At 42.4% G+C, this 22,980-nt stretch overlaps 1 protein-coding gene across 4 annotated transcripts; it reads left to right on the top strand.

Moving 5' to 3' along the window:
* Window positions 1-1,880: 1,880 nt before the first annotated feature.
* On the top strand, window positions 1,881-18,032 carry HORMAD1 (HORMA domain containing 1). Of its 4 annotated transcripts, none has more exons than XM_028709564.2 (15): window positions 1,881-2,377; window positions 5,130-5,185; window positions 5,405-5,549; window positions 5,971-6,034; window positions 7,928-7,964; window positions 8,099-8,119; window positions 8,231-8,257; window positions 9,887-9,954; window positions 10,630-10,781; window positions 10,889-11,118; window positions 11,278-11,344; window positions 12,153-12,229; window positions 12,505-12,588; window positions 14,050-14,139; window positions 16,962-18,032. In XM_028709564.2, exons 2-15 carry the CDS (start codon window positions 5,153-5,155, stop codon window positions 17,040-17,042), a joined length of 1,176 nt encoding a protein of 391 aa, XP_028565397.2. In that variant the 5' UTR covers window positions 1,881-2,377; window positions 5,130-5,152; the 3' UTR covers window positions 17,043-18,032. The 4 variants fall into 4 exon arrangements, with proteins under 4 accessions (XP_028565397.2, XP_028565401.2, XP_028565398.2 ...); XM_028709568.2 differs by lacking the exon at window positions 1,881-2,377 and adding an exon at window positions 2,553-2,779; XM_028709565.2 differs by lacking the exon at window positions 1,881-2,377 and adding an exon at window positions 3,031-3,072.
* Window positions 18,033-22,980: the final 4,948 nt, after the last annotated feature.

Genomic DNA, 22,980 nt, shown 5'->3' with positions numbered 1-22,980 from the left:
GCCAGATAGAGAGACTTGAAGGGCCACACATTGTTCTAGGACCAATCAGACTGCTGCCTTTTGGATCCTATTCAACTCAGTACATAACATTCATGAAAGAAAATTTTTGCAACCTGGAATCAGGGACGGCTCTACCATTGGGTAAATTGACTCAAAGTGTTATGAAAGGACAACAAATTGTTGTTTATTATCCTGCATTGCAGGGGATTGGACTAGATGACCCTTGTGGTCCCTTCCTACTCTACAATTCTATTATTCTTGTGGGATTTTCTGCCCCAGGTGCCAGAATATCTTGGTCGGCTTTTGGGATCATGCACCTTGATTTGGTATGGATCAGGCTGCAAAATATCATGGGCTGTTACTGCCTGGAATTTTTAAGGAATGTGTGTGCACTGCAAAGGTCAAGCTATGTTTTCCAAGGACGTATATAGCTATTGCCAGCTAATGCCTTCACTTCATTCTGAACATACGACACATTTGCCAGGCCACATTTTGAATTCCCAGATTTGGGCCATTGTGCAGTGTTAAGGAATAATAAAAGTACATTTGAACACCACTGAATAATCACAACCACTCTGGACACATGGGATTCCAGGTTAAACTAACTTTTAAACAACTTTGAGCTCTAATGCCTCACAGTAAAGAAAACTGAGCACTCTCCTCTTCATTCAGTATCTCTGAGGAACAGTTATTGGATAAATTTCCCTCCTCACATCTACCATGTATCTCTCTACACACAAAAATACCCTAACACCCTTTTATACCCCTCTGGTTTAGACATTAACCCTGTTCCTTCAAAAATATGTGTGAAAAGAGTTTCTTTGCAGAAGGTGTGGCGTGAAAGAGCCGTACTTGACTTTGCCCTGTTTTCAATGTCAGTTTAGCAGGGGAGGTAAGAAGGTAATTGAGGAAATGTTCTCTGAGGATGCGCAGAGTGCTTTTTCCATTCACCAGTGGGAAACTGGCCAACTTGGACACACAGATACAAGGAAGGCCTTATAGGGTACTCAGTCAGCACAGCCCATCTCCTATTCAACTACTCTTGACTTTATAAAATAATTGCTGTCTATATCTATATCTATATTTATATCAGACCTAGGGTAGGGTTGTCTTGAGCAGCAATCTGATCTGTAGCTAGGGCAAAAATAATTTGAATTCCATGCCATGAAAAATGTCACATTCTGATTTCTGTTAAAGATGGAGAAGATGCTGCATATACAGTATATTTTTTGCTGGCCAGTTTGCAAACTTATTGGCCATGAAGGAGGTTGAGGGCAGTCCCTCTGAGTATGTGGGCATAAACTGTACACATATTATGTCCTTAAATGTGTATTTTCCCTTGTCTAAGAGGGGGCTGCAGCGCCTCTTCAGCGAAAAAATATTCTTATGTGCTTTTAAAACCATGCCTGGCATGAAATTAAAACAGGGTCCGCTTTTCCTGTCATGAAGATGTTAACTGGTTGGGGGAAGCTTCACCCGGAGAATTTCTGCCTGCCAGACAATGATAGAAAGGCACAGAGCTGAGGGTGGGGAGAAAAAGGTGATATTTCTTTTAAGTAAGACATGGTTTCCAAGAACAATGCCATTTTATACTTAACACCCCACTTCTGTTAAGGAACTATTTTAAAACAATAAGGGGTTGTAGCCAGCTAAAGTTCTACTCAGAGTAGAGCCATTGAAATTGATGGAAGCAAGTTAGGTCTATTAACTTCAATGGGCCTGAAAAGAATTAGCATTGAATGGAACCCACTAACAATTATTTTTTTGATTTTATGAGATTTATGTCGCTTGATTGTAAAAAACGAATGAACCTGAGAGCAGTTTAGAAGAATAAGACAATGAAAGTTTCAGGTTTTTTGTTTTTTAAAAAAAACCTATTTAAAACCTTCCAAAAATAGTTAAGATCTATGGTAAGGTAAAAACCACCAGATTACAATAGTGATTGGTGGCGATTTGCTTCTGATAGCGTTAAAAGTTACCATAAGATGGGGACTATCTTGGTGGAAAAAACAGAAATGTGGCTTTATTAAGTAACTCTGCGGGGAGGGTGAATAAAATGTCAACTAGGGAAGGAAAGTATTATTATTGTTTACAGTGTACTCGCTCGACCCTTCAGTCTGAATAGGTTTCGCCCTGAGCGACTGAGTTGGGTCGCCTGAGGTGTAAAAAAGGCGGGAAAGTTCAGGCGGCGGAGCGGGAAGGGCGGCCGTCCGTTAAACCGTCGGCGTCGGAGGAGCGAAAAAAGGCGGGAAAGCGGGGGAGGCGCGAGGAGCCTAAAAACCCCTGCTCTTTGCTGAGAGGAAAAAGGATTTTGAAAAGCGTGTGGGAATCACCCTGAAATAGTTAAAAATAAAATACTACAGTCTGTATATATGATGTAAGGGCGTCTGTTTTAAAGAAATTAATATCCCCGAATTAATTTTATTTAATGTAATGAGAGGTCGTCTGCTGATAACTTGTTTTTCTTACTGCTTGTTAGCCGCCCTGAGCCCGGCCTTGCTGGGGAGGGCGGGGTATAAATAAAAATTACTATTATTATTATTATTATAAGCACGGCCGTCCTAAATCGCCCCGACCCTCAAAGCAAAAAAGCCCCATTGTGCGCTACATGGCTTGGCTGTTTTGAATCGCCTCAAGTCAGACGTGGTCTCTCAGGAGTGCTTCTCCACCTGAACTTCCCCCCATTTTATATATTACACTCCATCTCGATCGTAAACCTCAGGGCTGCTGCTGCCAACTTCCCAGCTGACATTTGCAGCTGGGCTCTTAATGCCCAGAGGTTGGTAGATAATATGCGAGCCTTCCCTCATCCTATACTTTTCTTACAGATCTAATTTGCTCCCCTCGTCCCTCCCAAGCTTCAGTGTTGTTTTTCCTCCCTCAGTGGAGTAAATAGCTGGGAGGGACGAGGGGACAATTTCAATCGGGAAAACTTTGGCTCGCTCGATATTTGCTGGACTACAACTCCCATCACCCCTCGTCTTTGGCCATGCTTGCTAGGGATGATGGGAGTTGTAGTCCATCAACATCTGGGGCGGGGGTGGGGCGCAGCTGCTCCCCACACTAAATCAAGTAAATAAATTTCAAAACCCTAAACTAACTGAACAATTGCAGCACAAAGAGCTTTGTTCTCTCCCCACCCAACATAAATCCTGGCTATGCCCATGGCAGGGAGCAAAGGTTCCACATTCCTGGTGTAAGAGATAATTTTGTTGTTGTTGTTTAGTCGTGTCCGCCTCTTCGTGACCCCCTGGACCAGAGCACGCCAGGCCCTCCTGTCTTCCACTGCCTCCCACAGTTTGGTCAAACTCATGCTGGTTGCTTTGAGAACACTGTCCCACCATCTCGTCCTCTGTCCTCCCCTTCTCCTTGTGCCCTCCATCTTTCCCAACATCAGAGTCTTTTCCAGGGAGTCTTCTCTTCTCCTGAGGTGGCCAAAGTCTTGGAGAATCAGCTTCAGGATCTGTCCTTCCAGTGAGCACTCAGGGCTGATTTCCTTCAGAATGGAGAGGTTGGATCTTCTTGCAGTCCATGGGACTCTCCAGTCTCCTCCAGCACCATAATTCAAAAGCATCAATTCTTCAGCGATCAGCCTTCTTTATGGTCCAGCTCTCACTTCCATACATCACTACTGGAAAAACCAGAGCTTTAACTATACGGACCTTTGTTGGCAAGGGGATGTCTCTATTTCTCAAGATGCTGTCTAGGCCTGTCATTGCCCTTCTCCCAAGAAGCAGGCGTCTTTTAATTTCGTAAGAGATAATAAGAATGCCCAGATGGAAAAAAGGAGCCATGTTCCTTTTTCCAGGTAGCTACGGGGGGTGGGGGTGGGGATTCTAGCCATAGCTGTCAACCTTCCATTTTTTTTTGCGGGAAATTCCCTTATTCCAGCGCTGCTTCCCGCTGCTATCCCGGATTGTTAGATATCCCATAGACTGTCCCCTGGACAGGTGAGGCTGCTGATCCCTTATTTTCGAGGCTGCTGATCCCTTATTTTCGAGGCTGCTGATCCCTTATTTTCGAGGCTGCTGATCCCTTATTTTCAAATCCAAAGGTTGACAGCTATGGTTCTAGCTGGGTTTTTTTGTCCTGGGTGCAGCTTCCAGAAGGGCACCAATGAGGCCCCCAGCCTGTGTGCATGTGCACGTAAATCATAGCTGTTGTCAACGTTTCCCTTTTTTAAAGGGAAATTCACTTCTTCCGAATAGGATTCCTCGCAAGAAAAGGGAAGAGTTGACAGCTATGATGTAAATGTGTGGGTTGTGTGTGCCAAACTTTGACCCGGGTGAAATAAAGCCTAGCTTTGCCTCTGCCAATGGCGGGTGGGTGGGCCAGAGGCAAACTTGCAGCGGATCTGACTCTTGCCTTTGAGCAGTAGGGCAGTTTCTGCACACACAAAAAGACAAGAGTGTTCCTGCGCAGACCCACACATTTCTCCTTCCTTGGAGGTTTTAAAGCAGAGGTTGGGTGGCCGTCTGTCCTGGAGGCTTTAGCTGAGATTCCTGCATTGCTGGGGGTTGGACTGGATGACCCTCGGGGTCCCTTCTCTATTTGTATTTATTTCATAAAATGTATATACTGCTGAATTGTTAAATGAAAAGCCTCGGTGATTTTATCGTTCACCCAGGCAAGGAAGAGACATGCACGGTCATCACAGGTCAAAAACACATTTCAGCCAGGCCAAGAGCACTCTGGGTTGTATCCAACTCAGTTCTACTCAGAGTAGACGGAAAGGAATACATTGAAGCTAGCCATGGTCATTAATTTCAATGGAGTCCGTTGAGCTGGTTAGAGTCGAGAGCTTGTTAGTACCCTCAAGGAGCGGGCAGGGCAGGACAGAAGAGGTATGGTCCCGGCTGGAAAAAAAATGCAACCAATAAAATATAGTCTAAAACTCTCCATCTGTGATATTAGAGGCAACATAAAGCATTTTAATAACAAATAAATAAATACGGTACATATTAAATAAATAATGTGTTCATTTTAAACCAAGTGGGGCATTTTATAAAAAGAGAGTCTGCTCCCAGGAGCAACAAATCTTTTCACATGATATGTCGTATGTTAAATTTAGAAACTGGAATTTCTCACCAAAACACTGTATATACTAACACAACATTTTTTATCAATAGGTGACTGAGAAAGAACAGGAAATATGGCAACTGCTCAGAAGCAAAGAACCTATCTGGTATAGTTCCATTTCAAAAATTTAATTTCTCTTACCCTTTAATAAGTTTTTTAACAGTAATTATATGTTTATGGTAACCATTGTGTTTAGATCAACTCAGTATGATGCACAGAAGGTTGCAGTGAGTTAGGCACTTGCATATGGTATTTATTGACCAAAGAATGTGTAGAGCTATTCTGAATCCATGCTCTTCTTAATTCTTTCTTCTTTACCTTTTAGAGTGCAATAATATTTCCCAACAAAATATCAACTGAGCAGCAATCTCTAGTATTAGTGAAAAGACTGCTGGCAATAGCTGTATCCTGCATTACCTACCTAAGAGGGATATTTCCAGAAAGTGCATATGGAACAAGATATATTGATGGTAATGGCTTTTCCAAAAAGAGCAAACTTTCTCTTTAGTGTAGCTGATAAACACACCAGACTGTGATCTTCAGAAGTTACTACATAGTGATACGCCAGAAAAAGTACCTGAGCTTTAAGCTATTATTATGTATTTACTTATAAACATTTGTAACCTGCTTTCCAGCAGAATATGATCCCAAAGCAGGGTGCAATCTCAAAATACAATAAAACCATGCAATCAATATAGGACCATCCTTAAAATATGCAAAAACATGTAATCAAATAATTATTTGAAAGTGCAGAGTTATTGTTGCAAACTGCTGTTGAGTGATTCTCCCTTTCCATTCTGTGCTTGTGTAAAGAACAGAAAAAGTTGTCAGTAATAGCGTTATCAATGTTGTAGTTAAGATTGATCAAATGTATTTTGATTGTATTTTAAGACCTCTGTGTGAAAATACTGCGGGAAGATAAAAACTGCCCTGGCTCCAGTCAGCTGGTGAAATGGTAGGTTTTTTGTGATTTCCACTTTGCAAATAATTAGAGAATAGGTCCCTACCGCAGGGAGCTTACAGTCTGTAATTCAACATGAGAAAACAGATGAAGGGAAATGGAGGCAGGTTTGAACAAGGGAACAAGAGGTGACATATATGTACCTAGGTTTGGTACTATGTGCTGCCCCCATCCGCACTATGTTGTTGTTGTTGTTTAGTCGTGTCCGACTCTTCGTGACCCCCTGGACCAGAGCACGCCAGTCACTCCTGTCTTCCACTGCCTCCTGCAGTTTGGTCAAACTCATGCTGCTAGCTTCGAGAACACTGTCCCACCATCTCATCCTCTGTCGTCCCCTTCTCCTTGTGCCCTCCATCTTTCCCCACATCAGGGTCTTTTCCAGGGAGTCTTCTCTTCTCATGAGATGGCCAAAGTATTGGAGCCTCAGCTTCAGGATCTGTCCTTCCAGTGAGCACTCAGGGCTGGTTTCCTTCAGAATGGAGAGGTTGGATCTTCTTGCAGTCCATGGGACTCTCCAGACTCTCCTCCAGCACCAGAATTCAAAAGCATCCATTCTTCGGCGACCAGCCTTCCTTATGGTCCAGCTCTCACTTCCATACATCACTACTGGGAAAACCAGAGCTTGAACTAGACGGACCTTTGTTGGCAAAGGTCCGCACTATACCAGTGTTCAAAACTCCCTTTGTTATAGACGCATTTTGCGACAGGGAATTTCATTAGCGTGAGCAGTTTCTGAGCTCTGGACGCAGTACTGTGCCTAAGATTTCATATTAAAACGGCAGAGTGGAAGGGAAGGAAGACCTTTTCCTCCCCACTTCCAGCCGCTTTCTGAAGACTGGAGATGAGACCCTCTTAAGAATATTAGGGGTGTGGGCAGGGGAAGGACTAGACCATGTGAAAAATGAACATAATATTTTAGCTGCAGTTCATTTCCAGCTTTGTATTCTCGTTATTTAAAAAAAACATGCCTAGACCTTCCCTTGTTGCACCCATAACCTAGATTTAGGGTGCCATTTAGCTCCTAGCTTTCTTATCTCAGTTTCTAACACTGCACTATACATTTATAGCAGTATCATACCACTTTAGACAGTCATAGCTTCACCCAAAATATCCTTAGAACTGTAGTTAATTAAGGGTGCTGAGAATTGTTAGGAGACTCCCCGTCCTGCCATACACCTCACAGAGATTCTTAGAGTTCCCTGGCCTGGAAAGAGGGATTGATATTTAAACCACTCTGGAAATTGTAGCTCTGTGAGGCGAACATTTCACTGGACTCTTTGAAAGAATCAATGACTGTTTAAAATGGTATGATACTGCTTTAAATGTATAGTACAGATGAGGGAATGGAAAGGATAGAATTTAAAGGAAGTAAGAGAGGTGGCATGATGGGAAACACTTCCAGGCTTCAGAAGGACTAAGAGAAGAACAAAAATGCCATTTGAGCGAGCAGAAGAACTTCAGACATTTCAGAGTGATAGAGCTGGAGGATAAATGGTTATACTGTAGGTGGGGATTTTTCTGGAGAGACGAGTGGAATGATAAAGGGGCTTGTGCAGGATTCAGGAGTGGAGGGGGAAGGCATTTCAGAGATTTAAGGGACAGTGATGTGGCCAAAGCAGATTTTGGCTTCAGGGTGCTGGCTAGAGATGAAAGTTGTGTGTGTGTGTGTGTGTGTGTGTGTGTGTGTGTGTGTGTGTGTAGTTGAGGATTTCACTCAGTGTAAATAGGAATCCAATTGCTGTCTTTGTCAGGCCCATAAAATAATGTTAAGCATTTAATGAATAAAAGCAGGGTTGAAAAATTGCACAATAGATACAGATGAATGGGATTAAACAACCCAAAATGCATATATTTGTGTGAAGCAGTAGCATTTTATGATTTTTACAGGATGCTGGGATGCTATGATGCACTGCAGAAAAAATATGTAAGTTAAATATGGTTTTATCTTTAATGAGTAACTGTGCGTTCATAGATTCATCTTAGCAATTTTCATTATAGTAAACACACTATAATGCTTTTAATTTCTAATTTATTTTCTTTATTGTTTTGGGTAAATAGCTCAGATTAATCGTCTTAGCGGTAAGTTTAATATATATTTATACACGTCCACATTTCAAAATTAATTAATACTTCATATACTGTATTGTATTTGGTATTGTCCTGATTATGTTGTTTATCTTTTAAATACAGGTCTACACCAACCAGGATGATCCTCAGGTAAGTTTATGGTTTTGCATTCATAAGTGCACATTTTATATTGCAGATGTTTTGTCCTGGATCAATACATACTTTTTGTGAAGAGACATGCTGAAAGAGACACATGTCGACAAATGTGGATTGTAAGATCATTCAGTGCATGTGACAGTGACCACTATGAAAGATCAAAGGACACCTCTAATAGAAATCATTAAACAGCCATTTGAAGGCAATGGTTTTTGAAATTTACTGTAATTGGACTATTTTCTCACCATCTCTACATTCCAACACCACCTCCTTTTTCAAACACTAATCTGCAACCAGCTTTATAAAAGTGGTGGATTCAGATTGGGAATACATTGTTTGGGGGGAAACCAGCGGCTGCGGTCCTCATCTAATTCATCCCCTTGGCTAAAGGGGTAGGGTGGGGAGGAAACTTCAGGAGAGCCAATCACTTCTTGTCGAGTTTGACTCTTCCTTTCTTTGGGAACAAGGGAAGAGTGTATCGTGTATATTGCTGAGTTGGGGAACCTGTGGCAGTCCAGGTGTTGCTGGACTACAACTCCCATCATCACAGATGATTTTCCAGGCTGGCTGAGGCTGATGGGAGCTGGGAGTCCAACAGCATCTGGAGAACCGCAAGTTCTCTTCCCCAGGCATATCCCTTGCCACAGATAAGGATAAAAAAATCCAGCCACTAGGTGTCACTCTTCCTCTATTTGATGTGATAATTAGAATAATATTAAAGAAGATGAATTCTACATATTAAATGTTGCAGCCCAGACTTTATGGCAATCGTTTCTCTTATTATTTGCTTCTGCTGACCCTAATTTCATTAGAAAAGTGTGCATTGTTTTTTTAAAAAGAATATCCAAATGACCACAAAGGAAAGCTGGTAATGAAAAAGGGATTAAAACTGGATTGCAGTACTTAGGCCAGCATCAAATCAAACTCCATGATGAAGGACATTCCATTTTTTAATACTGATGTTGTTTAAAGGAAGTGGATCTTTCTTCCATGAAAGTGAGTGGTGCAGGGAAGCCTTGAAACAAATTGCTGGTTTGGCTTGTGAATTGGCAGTCTGGGTGGCCTGGAAGCTATCATTAACATCCACTCTGGATGAAGTCTATTTAAAAGAGTCAAACCCAGCCTTTCTGTCATCAAAGGCTCTAAAAGAGATTTCAGTCCAATGAGTGGTATTCAGCTAGGTTGAAATTGATATACATAAGTTAGTCATGTTGATTAATTTCAGGGGGTCTAGGACCAATACCAGATGCAACCCATTGCGTTCAGTAGCACAGCTAAGTATCCATATTGCTTGTTCACTTTAGATACAATGAGTTTAAAAGTATTAACTATCAGTATACATTACTACTGAGAGCCAAAGTGCTTAGATTCAGATTGTGGAGACCTGGATTCAACTCCCCACTCAGCCATGAAACTCACTTCAGGACCTGTCACTCTTGTTCTGCCTAACCTACCTCACTGGGTAATTATGACAATAAAACAGGGGAAAGAGAGCCCATGTCCTCCACCCTCAGCTTACTGGAGGACATTCAAAGGCAGAGGATTTGTTAGACTGGTGCTGCATTCTACTTGCTGTTTCCAATTTTCGGCACTTGATACGTAACTACTATGTTTTGTGTTTAGACTGTTACAGAGTGCTACCAGTTTAAGTTCAAATACAGCGATCAAGGACCATCTATGGATTTCACAAGGTATTCTCTCCTCTCCTACCCCACTGTTTTCATCAGGCAGTTATACAAGACATTTCTCTGCCAGGCTGTTCTAGCAAGCTGAGAAAAGCCAACATGTATTCTTTGATTCTAGAAACTGGATGTTAATATGTCCCTCTGTTCACCAAAGAGAAGGCATTTAATTGTTGCAGAACAAATGCTCAATAACAATCAGCCTTCAACTGGTTTCTAGCCACATTTATGAGAAGGGCTCAGGAAATATTATCAAGTAGCAAATATGCAATTTTATCGGTTCCCAATTTCTCCTGTACCTAATGGATTTGACTTCCAGAATATAGATACAGTACTTTAAACAATTGTCTTCAGCATTTTCAGCCCATGACCTACCTTTAACCCAAACTAACTTTAAAATTTCTTAAATACTTTACCATGTGAGGAGTGCAATGCTACCATTGTTATCTAGTTTAGATCAGGCTCAGAGTCAATAGTGGGTCCTGACTGCTTTAAACCATGGTGGGCTGGGGCATGTTGCTTAGAGAGATCAGGAGAGCGGAGGATGGGAAGAAGGAAAGTAAAGCCACTCTTTGTGGGTAAGGGCTAGGGATGTAAGAAGGCTCCTGTTTCCATTTTCAATATTGCTAATAGAGGCACCAGCTGCCCTTGCTTTCAAATAATGGATGGTTTTGTTTTTTCTAGTAAAAACAATGGAAGTAATTCCAACAACACGTGCACAAATACTAAGAAAGCTAGTATCCTGATGCTACGAAAGATTTATGTCCTGATGCAGAACCTAGGCCCTCTGCCTGGTGATGTCTGTCTGACGATGAAGCTGTTCTATTACGATGAAGGTACCATTTCAAATTTTAATTCTGTTCAACATCAGAATAATTGTCAGAATAATTGCTGACGAAACAAATGTTTCCCATTGTGGAATATCACCAATTTTCCTTTTTAGTTACACCTCCTGATTACCACCCTCCAGGATTCAAAGAGGGTCATTGTGAAGCAGTGGCATTCGAGGGGGAGCCAATGTACCTAAGTGTTGGTGAGGTTCCAACCCCTTTTCATACGATGAAAGTTAAAGTGACGACGGAAAAAGATCGAATGGAGTGCATCGATGCAGACTTATTAAGGCAAGGGAAGGCATTGACTTCCACAAAGCCACAGCATCTTGATAAAATGGATGTAAGGGTTTGAAATTTATTTTTATAGTTTTGTAGTGATGTATGGAGTTATTATTATTTGAAATTTTGACAGTATTTGCATTGCCTATCCTTAACAAAATGCTTTTACAGGTACATTTCAGCTTTGTTGAAGACGTTCTTGTTTGTTTTCTTTACACAGGAAGATTTTATTGCAGAAAACAGAATGAGGGAGCAGCAAAACACACACAGGGTTCCTCCTACTAAAGGTACACAGAGCATATGTTATCTAGGAGTGTTTTGCTTTCATATTGGTACACGGTGATGTGTTCTCCATGGCAACACCTTTTCTGCACACCTCTTTAATTTTATGAAACTGTGCATGACACTCAGCTCAGGACTTGGGTTAGAAGATAGGAACACAGGAAGCTGCTAAATACCAAGTCAGACCATTGGTCCATCTAGCTCAGTATTGCCTGACTGCCAATGACTTTTCAGGGTTTCAGGCAAGAGGTCATTCCCAGATGCCAGAGATTGAACCTGGACATCAGATTCTCTACCACTGAGCTACAACTCTTGCTTTCTAGAAACATAGGAAGCTGCCTTAGACTAAGTCACATTCATTAGTTCATCTAGCTTAGTACTGTCTACACACCAATGGGCAGTGGCTCCACAGGATTTCAGGCAGAAGTTGTTCCCATGCTTACCTGGAGATGCCAAAGATTGAACTTGGACCTTCTGCATGCAATATGTGTGCTTTACCACTTAGCAATGTCCTTTCCCCCAAGAATGAACCTTCCCACATGTTTAGACTATTTTCACATCCTGAACTTGCAATGACAGCAGGGGAGGAAGGACCACGTTCCTCACAGTTAATATCTCCAGCAGTTTTTGTCTCCTTAGCAACTGCCTGCACCTTCTGGAGGAGGCTGCCTCTCACTCAGAGAAGACTAGAGCCTTGTCAATGTATCTGTCAATCCTCTTTTAAGAACATTCTACTTATGTACAGAAATATAAATTCTTTGTTTATTCAGTGTTCTGAGAATTTGTACAATTTTCTTCCAATGCCATTCCCAGAACTTAATTTAGTGTGTGAAGAAGATGAAGACATGAGGATAGAAGATAGCCAAACTTTCTCCATCAATAGTTCTCAGGTATAAAGCGGCCCTTTTTTTTTGTTCTCATTTAGTTTTTTGGATTTACTTTTTTGTGGCTGGATAAATGTTTACTAGATTTAACAAGTGCAACGCAATCTGACAATTAGCGGAAGAGTTCCTGCAAAATGTATGTAGTTATTGTTTGTATGGGTGTATATATGGCAAAATCACACACAAAACTGTGTAGGTATGTTTGTCCTCATTCCAAGAGCCCAAACCAAAGCTGTTCTCTTTTAAAAAGCTGTTCTCTTTGTTTGTTTAACTGTTTCTAGGTGGAACATCTAATTAATAAGACATCAGAACTTGAAGTAGCTGAGGGAAAGACCCGAAGTGGAAGGAAGTTTAAAGGCAACACTGTTAGTGTCATTTTTAAAATAATTAACGAACTATTCTGTTGCATGATCTGAATGAGATAAAAAAATTAAGGGATGCATAACTTAGATTTTTACAATACAAACCCTGTTCTTTAAGGCTTAGCTCATTTTTCAGGTTACCTCAATTTTGCTACTGTTGCGCAAGTTGCAGTCAGGATTATTATTAATTCTATTATTTTTAATAATGTATTCATTTATTTCCATAGCATTTCCCCCGCAATAGTACTCCAAATGCAGTGCCTTAGTTATCCTCCCAGCAAGCTTGTGATTTTCATAAGGCCACATGATAAGCTGCACAGCTGAACCCAGGTGCTCAGCATCACAGCCCAGATTTCTTCTCACAGCTTCATACTGAGCTCTTGGAAAATATTTGATTTAGGCTCCAGTGGCAATGCCATGCCATTGCCGTGTTCATGTCCAGCATGTTTGGGCACTAACTAAGGCTCCTTCAGATGCCCTGTTTATTGAGCATTTATCCTGATTTGTTTGCAGGGAGGTTATATACCTCTTCCCATCAATTGATAATTCATCCCACACTTTTTTAGTGCATTTTCCCATCACGTTCCTTACCACAAAGGGTCTGCTGTCTTTTTAAAATGGATTTGTTGCTCCAGAGTGCTTTAAATCAACTTAAATTGCATAAAGCTAAATTCCTGATATGCCATTGAATTCATCCCAAAAAATAATAACAGTCTGGAGGTAACCTAAACATTTATTATAAATAGTAGTAGCACCAGTAGGGCAGCATATTCATTAGTTTATTTTCAACAATAAAATACCAGAGCTTAGCCTTTGTGAAAGATAGACAAAGCTATTGTTGTCCATAGCAAGATTTCGAGGGAGGTAATGTTAAAAATGTAAGAAGCTGAGTTTTGTACAAGCTGCAGGACTAGATTACTACAAGTTTTTGATAGTTTGTGCTTCTAAGGAGGCCTTGGACTCTGAAACCTAGGAAGAAAGTTGCATGAAACCATACAACCCAGAAGGTCCTGCGTTTGAGCTGAAAAAGTTTTGTAAAGATTTCAGCTCATCTCTTTTACAGACTGTGAGGGACCATCCCCACTCTCTTGTCCATCAGACTAAGGTTGTTTCTACCCTCCCTCCTCTCCTAGTTTTGCTCTGTTCAGTACAGAAACAAACCTTCGTAGGCATCTGCCAGTTGCTTTTACTGACATTTTCACCTTATAGACTTTGTGGGGGAAGATTCCACCAGAATCAGCATCTTAGGAAATGCCCTTCAGATGTACAGCGGTGAAAGTAAATCATAATGTTGTCATGACCAAGCTAAGACTTGCCCTTACTGTCGCCACTCTTAAAGAGTCCTTCATTAATTTTTTAACACACGTTGAGGAAGAGTAACAGCCTACGGATGCACAGCGCGCTTCTTAATAGCCATCTGCAGACCTCTCTCCTGGAGCTAACGGTTCTTCTGTCTCTGTCAAGGGTGACAAGGGAGGCAGCAACAAAATTCAGTTAGCAGCAAAGTGTCCCAGAGAAACCCAGAAGAGAAGAAACGCAGAATCGGGCAAGCCAGTAAGTTCTTTCCATGCATTATGAGGAAAGTAACAAGAGTTCTTGCTGTGGGTGCCCCCATCTCCAGTCTTTATGAATCCAACATTTCTATGCAAAACCAGGAGCCTTGGTTTGTCACTGTTTTTTGTTTAGGGGCAATTACAATATTGGAAAATTAGGTGATTTTATAGGGCTGTCGTCCACTGTGTTTTCACTCATGTCAGTCCTGTTGATTTGAGTGAGACCTGCTGTGCAACCTTGCCCTAGGCATGTTTACTTGGTGAAGTCCCACTGTGCTTCATTGGGTTCAAACAGTGCCTAGGACTGTGGCCTTAAGTGGACAAAATGATGCCTTCAATTGCAGCCATTACAGTGAACAAATGAGGCTGCACAGAACAAAATGTGGTTTGTGGAGGTGGGATGGGTTTGTTTCTTCTGGATTCTCCCTCCCAGCTGGAGCCTCAGAAGGTGCTGGCTGTCACCCAGTCTGCATCTTCAGAGCTTCCGTTTCACAGGCAGGGAGGCTGACCAGAGCAGAAACAGCAGTTCCCAAAGTGAGAAAGAGGCAAATAACCCAGGGATGCCCAAACAATTGCTGAGAAATAGGCAGTTTAAAATATATGTCTCTTCAATACAACTTGTGTGACGAGGACCCTCAACAACCGCTTACGTTGCAAAACAGCTCCAGGAACCAGTATGGTGACATCCTTTTCCTACACACAAGTTTTTGCTTTTTCTGGACTTGCTGTTTTTGGCTCTGCTAATTTGGTTGGAGCTAAGGTGTTGCTGGCAGGTAGTGAGTTCTATGGCCTGCTTTTCCATAACCTGTTTGCCCTGAGATGTAGGACAATGGTGAGTATTACCTGCTGTTAGGGATGGGCAAGTCTGACAGTTTTGGTTTCCCTCAATTCCCCTCATTTTTTCCAGCTTTCAGTTGATTTCTCCACATTTCTACATCTCCAAAGACTGAATGGAGAGATGGTCGGCTGGAGCCTGCACTACCTGGTCTTTGCTCTGCCCCCCAGCCGCAGCCGATTGGGTAGCCGGGGAGGGAGTGGAGCAATAGCCAGGAACTAAAGGGGGTGTCACCCTGGCATGGGAAGCCCATGCCGAGTCGCAAACCCCGCCCACTGCTTGGAAGAGTGAGCGGTAATTGTGAAATTCTTTTTAAAAGTCCTCATGAAAATTTATCTGAATTTCAGTGCCAATTTCTTCTAATATATACATTTGGGTGGTGCTGTGATCTAAACCACAGAGCCTAGGGCTTGCCGATCGGAAGGTCGGTGGTTCGAATCCCCGCCATGGGGTGAGCTCCCGTTGCTCGGTCCCTGCTCCTGCCAACCTAGCAGTTCGAAAGCACGTCAAAGTGCAAGTAGATAAATAGGTACCGCTCCGGTGGGAAGGTAAATGCCGTTTCCGTGTGCTGCTCTGGTTTCGCCAGAAGCGGCTTAGTTGTGCTGGCCACATGACCCGGAAAAACTGTCTGCAGACAAACGTCGGCTCCCTCGGCCAGTAAAGCGAGATGAGCGCTGCAACCCCAAAGTCGTCCGTGACTGGACTTAACTGTCAGGGGTCCTTTACCTTTTTATACACATTTGCAGAATATACACATTTTTGCAAAACAATTTTTCTTAACATAATACTCTTTTGTATGTTCTTTTCACTAATTTGTGCACTTTTATGCACCTTGTCTCAGTATACCTATTTTTGTGTATACTGGGGCACAGTGCACACATTTTTGTGTATACTGGGGAATATCTGTGCATAATATGTGCACTTTGCCACAGTGTACCCATTTTTGTACACAATACTTGGCTGGAGAACAGCACTGCAAAATCCAGAAGAGGTGGGGGAAATGTCAGGCTGGATGGATGCAAGGCAGGGTTCAGCCTGTGATCTGGGGAATATGGCGCTCTGAGGTTTCTCCAGCAAGGAACAAGCTGAAACTGAGACCTTATACAGTGGTACCTCTGGTTACGTACTTAATTCATTCCGGAGGTCTGTTCTTAACCTGAAACTGTTCTTAACCTGAAGCACCACTTTAGCTAATGGGACCTCCCTCTGCTGCCGCTCCTGGAGCAAAGTTCTTAACCCGAAGTGCTATTTCTGGGTTAGTGGAGTCTGTAACCTGAAGTGTATGTAACCTGAAGTGTATGTAACCCGAGGTAGCACTGTATACCAGCAGCAGCAATAGCAGTAGCAGGGACAGTAATTGATATAGCCATCTGTGCTGCAAGATGCTGCTCTACTTAAAGGACCCGGCCTTCAGCACTGGTCTCCTACTGTGATAAGCAGGGGAGCTACAGGCCTTTCTGAGTCTTCTGCAGGGGAGTCCTCTGAGACAGAATGGCAGCGCCACATCCTCAGGCTGAGGCAGGGGCGCACTGGTCCAGCAGGTTCATCTGAGAGTGCTTCTGGAGCTGGCCCTGCATGCCCTTTCCCCTTCTGCTTCAGAGTCCTTGTCCTCATCCTCTGCAGATGAGGAATCTGACACCAGGGTCATCGTGACAGCCTGGTGCTGGTGTCAGGCTTTGGGGTGGGTTGGGGGGAGGCTGATTTACAATTCTGCTCAGTTAAAGTGCGTAGTTCCTATTTGATCAGATAGATTTGAAATTCCCATTTGATCAATGACATATCACAGATGCATAGTTTATAGGGCAATTGTAGCAAACCCTTCACTGAAAATCCAGCAGAGAGGACACAAAGTTATTTGTTCTCTGTAACTCAGCATAATTGGGCTCTACCTGACAATATTTAGGTGCATTAGAGTAAGACAGTATGTTGATTTTAATGGTTCTACTCTGAGTTTGACTAAATAATACTTCATTGTCTTTTTTAAAAAGGTTTATCATCTTGAGTTCTTTTCTGGTGAAGACTCAGTTCCCAAACGGAGAAAAATCAGTGAACCAAAAGAGTGGATTTAGATATTGGCTTTCAAATGTTTATTATTTCCCGTTTCCCCCCCTCCCTAGAATGTTTTTCTCATTATACCCAGTATTTTGATGTTTTAGAGGGGGTATAGTTTAACCTGTTAAAGCCATCCAACATTTTTCAGTGCTTTTATTTGCAGTTAAGAGTACAGGCTTTTAATTCAGGTAAATGTAAAATCTAGTCTTGTAAAATTTCACTTGTCAATGTGGATAGAGAGCTGCTGCTTTATCTGAGGCCTGATTTAAATGTAATATTGGGCGTGCAAGAAAATATACCCATGTGGCATTTCATGTAGTCAGGCTCACATTAAATTTGGGGCTCTGAGTTGTTACCTGTACATGTGCCCAGGCAATGAATCTCAAGTGTGCTTAATGTTGCATGCACGGGCGAAATGAGACCCAACAGCAGTTTAAATTGGGCCAGAGAGAAATGTCCTTAAGAACAAACTATGATAAATTGATTCCAAATGGAAAAAATTCAGGCAATATTATTACTGCCATGTGAATTAAAAGAAGGAAAAAGCTAAAGGTTTGTAACTCAACCTCCTAGATTTTGGGACTGCAACTCCCATCAGTCCCAGGGCTGATGGGAGTTGTAGTCCAAAAAATGGGGGGGGGGGCACCAGCTTGGGGAAGGATGTTGTAACCAGTAGCCTCATCCACAGAAAAAGTTAATCACATCTAAGTACTGTGGAATGAGATGTCACAAAATTGACTTAAGCCCCGTGGATTCCAACAGTTCTTAGGCACATCTTACTTTCTCTGGAGCTAGCAATTAACTTTTAAAGCATTTGTTACTTTGTTTTCTGTTACTAGAAGTGTTATAAAAAAAATGTAGAGAAAATGTTTAAAAATTTTATGCTATATAATTCTTGAAACATAATGGAAGTATGACTCGAGAACATATTGATTTCTGATTAAATGTTTATAGAGGTCTGCAGTGCATGTGCTTTGTTTTAGACCTTCCAATTTTATAGCCACAATAAAATATTTACAACTTGAACTAGCTGCCTCTTTTCAGAATGTTTGTTTTAAATGTTGATTCCTGCCTCATCACTGGGTGCTCCCAATCTTTCTGTGATTGCCACGTTCCTTTTCAGAATACTGTAAAGAAATAACTGATATTTTCGCAATAACTCTTTGGAACCTTACTCCACATGAAGCAAAATCACTGTATTTTTCGCTCTATAAGACGCACCAGACCACAAGACGCACCTAGTTTTTGGAGGAGAAAAACAAGGAAAAAAATATTCTGAATCTCAGTAGCCAAAACAGCAAGAGGGATTGCTGTGCAGTGAAAGCAGCAATCCCTCTTGCTGTTCTGGCTTCTGGGATAGCTGTGCAGCCTGCATTCGCTCCATAAGACGCACACACATTTCCCCTTACTTTTTAGGAGGGAAAAAGTGAGTCTTATAGAGCAAAAAATACGGTATATGGCATCCAAAGCAGTGGCATCTAGTGTCACAGTCATCTTTCAATAATTTATTCTCTGGATGCCACAAACCTCATACAAAATGATTCATTGGTTATTTGGGTGGGGGCACCATGGTTGACAGACAATATCCTCAAAAATAACATCAGGAGTCCTGGTTGGTTGGTTTTTATTGGGTTTTGATATTGTTTCTTGGATTTTATATTGTTAGCCAACGTGGATGGAAATGCAGGATATGCATTTGCTTAAATAAGTGGGGAGGAGGGGCTTCCCTTCAGCTTCCAGGACTGGCTCAACCTGATAAGCAGGCAAAAGACTTCTGGCCTTGTATGGTCTGCCATTTTGAATGCCACGGTGGAGGAGGAAAGGGGTAGAAATTCACTTTGGTTCACATTTTATTACGAACATACCTAACACTTTCTAAAATAATAGCTGCGTTTTGGCTCACTTACCTTCTGAAATTCCCACTCCTAATTTTGCAATGCAGTTCTGCATCTGTGCACAAAAATGTGTATATTAGTGAAAATAACCTAGAAAAATCTGCAGTTGGAAAAATTGCTTCCAAAGATTATGCATTGTGGAAAGCTGCATACAAAACAGTTGGGAGAAATGCAAACTAAAATGTTGGCATATCTTAAGGGGCTTCTTTAAAAAACACACACAAGCTGAAGGAGAAATATGGATAACTAAATTTAGGATTGGGAAAAATGAGAAACTGAAATAGATAGATTGAAATTGTTTAGTCAATGAATCAAAGCTGGAAGGAGACTTCTAAGCATCCAGTCTCTCCTGCTCAGCGCACAAAATCCAGACAGCTGTCCAGCATCTGTTCCCTCCAGCAAGGGAAAGCCCAATCTCTGCAAGTTGTAGCAAAATTTCAGGGGGTTCCAGGCACTCAGCCATTGTTGCATTTCTGTTGGGAAAATCGAGGCACAGCGGAGGCTAGTGTCTTGTAAGAAATATGGTTTATTTTACACAACTTTACACCTGGAGTCTATGATGTGCTGCAGAATATCATATCCCAATAGTGTCTCTCGTTGCACCTCAAAGCTTCAGCAAGCTTGGGTCCAATGCAGCAGTCAGTCTCCCCCCCCCCCCCCACGTCTCTTGGTGCAGCCTCCTCCAGCCAATTGCTGCATGGAGTTCTGGCCCCTCCTTTCCAAAAGCTGCTGCTCAAAACTGAAGGAGATGAGGACAGGTGCCCCACCTAGGCCCGAAGTCACCCCCCCCCCAATAAATCACCCCAGGCCTCAAAACTGTCCAAAATTCCCTTTCTCTCTTCTAAAAATCCACAGCTAAAGCTTTCCTCTGCTTTTCTCACAAGATGCTGTGCATAGGCAAAATGTTACTTTTATCAGTACGAGAGAGCTTCAAAAGCTAATGAATAGGACCGGCAGAATCCGAGACCAGGGAGAAGAGTCGGTGGAAGAAGATTGGAAGAAATTTAAAGACTATCTACAGAAACAATGCAAAATTAATGAATGTTAGAATGATGTTGGATTGAAGTTAAGTGGTTTTCAGCAGTAATGTTATAAAGATGTGTAAAAATGGATTGTTAACAGGGGATAATCTAAAGTTATAATATATTAAGATTAAAGATTAGGATAAAAACAAAGAGGGAAAGGATTTGCTGAACCAACTAATTGAACTGGATACAAAAAAGAGAGGTGTGAGGAGGTCTGGGGAACAAGCGAATGAAAGATAAGACACGGAAAGATTGAATTGTTTTTAACTGTTTTTACTTTGTATTTTTTCTTTTTCCTTTTTGTAATATTTTGAAAACTTTAATAAAAATATTAAAAAAAAAAAAGCTAATGGATAGGCTCTGTCAATGCCAAGCATAAGCAAGCCTGAGAACTGAATTTTATCTCAGTCTAGTTGCAACATCTTGGACATGCTGAACGCAAGGCTTCTCATCCCCCTTTCCTGGGAAGGGCGCCAAGAGTTCAATAGTCTCAAGACAGGAGCTTTCTGTTCATGCTCAGGGGAACTCATGAGGCGGGACTCTTGAAGAGGAGGAGAAAGGGGAGGGAACTGGAAGGCTCTGTGCAAATGGCTGTGAACCCGTGCTTGTTTGTGAGTTATCACACTTGCTCCTTCTACCAGTTCATGGATGGTAGAAATAAAGCTTTTTCTCTGAAACTATTCCTTGAGTGTCTGTTTGACTCCCACTCCCTCTCCCGGGTGCAATTCTTTTTCCCACCCGAGGGCAAAGCCTCATAAGGCTACAAAAACCTCATTTTAAAATACACTTTTTTTCCCTGGCAACCTTCCCCTTCCTTGTCTGCTGCTGAATGTCTTACCTGTTTCGTTAGAGTACTGATTGTTCTATGTTTATTAATGGCTCCACTCAGCCTGCCTTTCCAGGCTCGTCCGGCTCCCCAGCATAGGCCAAGTACAGGAATTTCCATGTTTGGCAGAGTTTAATCAAACCATCATTAATTCTAACTTTTGCTAATTCTACCAGAATCTATAACAGTATAAAAGGAGAATTCCTGGATGCCAAGATCCAAGTTTGGGTCAAGTACTCTTTGGTTGAGAGAACCCCAGCAGAGATTTAAAGTCACAAAATATGCTGCAAAGTAAAGCGTGGAAATATAGACTGTTAGACCTTTAAAAATATGGCCTTGTGAGTGAGTTCCAAAATAGTCCCATCTTCCCCCTACAAAGAAAAAGACCACATGCGTGGCAAGTTAAAAACAGTTTACTTGCAAGCTCTCCAAAGGGACAGATTCATGTGTTTTTCCACACAGCAATTCAGAAAAAATTGCATAGGCTGTAAAACTTGGCTCGTTATAGTGGTGAAAAGTTCCTAAATTATGGACATGGGAACATAAGAATAGTTTGTAAGAGCCATGCAGTCTGAGCTTGCAGCAACCAACTCAGACCTCTTTACATGATGAGTTCAGGTAAAATTAGTAGTATTGCCTTTTTATCTTGACAGGGACTCAAAGTCTTCATTGAGAGTGAAAGTGCATAAATCTGTTTGTATATTATATTTGGCTTAATAAAGAAATATATTAAATCAATTAAGTGTGTATATTAAATAAGATTAACTATAATGAGAACACTTTACGATATACGATATCTTTATTGCAACCAAGGTGAGCCAAGCGTGCCAGGACAGCTTATTTCATGGTCTTCCCCCTTCATGCATTAATTCGACTTAAGTACTGTATGTTGGTTACATGAGGCTGGTTATCCCACACATTGTTTCTTTAGGCCAGTGATGGTGGCCCTTAAGGGATCTCTATCCGGCCCTCGGGACTCACCCCAGGCCACACACCATAGCTGTCAACTGTCCCTTATTTGGTGGGAAACTCCCTTATCCCAGTGCCGTTTCCCGCTGCTGTCCCTTATTGATGATGTCCCTTAAATTTCCCGGGTTTCATGCTCGCCCGGTTCGGGGTCCTCCGCCGCGCGAGAGAGCATGCGCACGGGCTGCCGCATCTCCGTCTCTCCCTTTTCCCCCTCAGGGCGCGTCGTGAGGAGACGGGTGGCGGTGGGCGGGCAGGCAGCCCCTCTCTTGCAAAACTTCCACCGCGCTGCCAGGGGAAGTCGGAGGCAGCAGCGGCTGAGGAGGTGGCCTGAGGAAGGAAGAAGAGGTTAAGGGGAGGGACACAGAAGGGCGGCGCTTCAGCAGCTGCGGTGGCGCCGCAAGCACCTCATGCCAGGCTCGCGGGCGGCATGGGCGAGAGTCTCCCTCCTTCGGGTGGGGAAGGGCCGATGGAACTCCTTGCTCCAAGATGATGGCAGCCCCGACGTGCTGCTTAGCATCCCCTCCAGCCAGTGCAGCATCTTAATGTAGTGATTTCCCCCTCTGCATCCCTTTCATGACTCTATTTTTATAAATCATTTGTCCATCCATAGTTCAAATTTTTACTACACGTTTTCTGTCGGTCCTACCAATGTATGTAACTCTTTACAATAGCTTTTCAACTAAATTATAAACCTTCCCCATTCTTTATGAAAGAGGTCCTCTTCCTGGTTTCTAATTCTGCCAGTAAGCTTTGCCATCTGGACGTCGTTCATCAGTTTTGTCTGCCATTCTTCTTTGGCTGGAGTTGTAGACCCTTAGGATCATCTAGTCCAACCCCTGCTAGTGGCAGCCAAAGCAGCATGGCTCCATCAGTGGCGGATTTCTGTATGAGCTAAGCAAAATCCCTTATTTTGGCTGCTGATCCCTTATTTTCGAGGCTGCTGGTCCCTTATTTTCAAATCTGTAAGCTGACAGCTATGCCACACACCATTCCCACACCTCATGCACAAGCTTGCAAGCGTTTCCTCAACCTGAATGTGCACCTGTCCTCTTGATAATGCCCTTTGCTTGCCTGGAAAACTGCCTGCAGAAACTAGCCTCTGGTAATTTAGAAAATTAGCATTCATTACTCTGCCCAGTTTTGCCTCTGGCTCCATCTGCAAACATGTGGCCCCCAGAAGGTTGCTCAGACGAGAATGCGGCCCTCGGGCCCCACTTTCAAACTGTTCTTCCTGTTCATA

This window comes from Podarcis muralis, chromosome 16 (assembly GCF_964188315.1).
Source record: "Podarcis muralis chromosome 16, rPodMur119.hap1.1, whole genome shotgun sequence".
Lineage (NCBI taxonomy): Eukaryota > Metazoa > Chordata > Lepidosauria > Squamata > Lacertidae > Podarcis > Podarcis muralis.
This window is presented reverse-complemented; position numbering and strand designations above follow the sequence as displayed.

Excerpts from the sequence above, each read along its gene's own strand:
- HORMAD1 (XM_028709564.2), top strand. The coding sequence starts at position 5,153 with ATGGCAACTGCTCAGAAGCAAAGAACCTATCTG. Across the intron at positions 11,119-11,277 it reads AGCATCTTGATAAAATGGAT|GAAGATTTTATTGCAGAAAA; the intron begins GTAAGGGTTTGA and ends TTCTTTACACAG. Across the intron at positions 14,140-16,961 it reads ACGCAGAATCGGGCAAGCCA|GTTTATCATCTTGAGTTCTT; the intron begins GTAAGTTCTTTC and ends TTTTTTAAAAAG.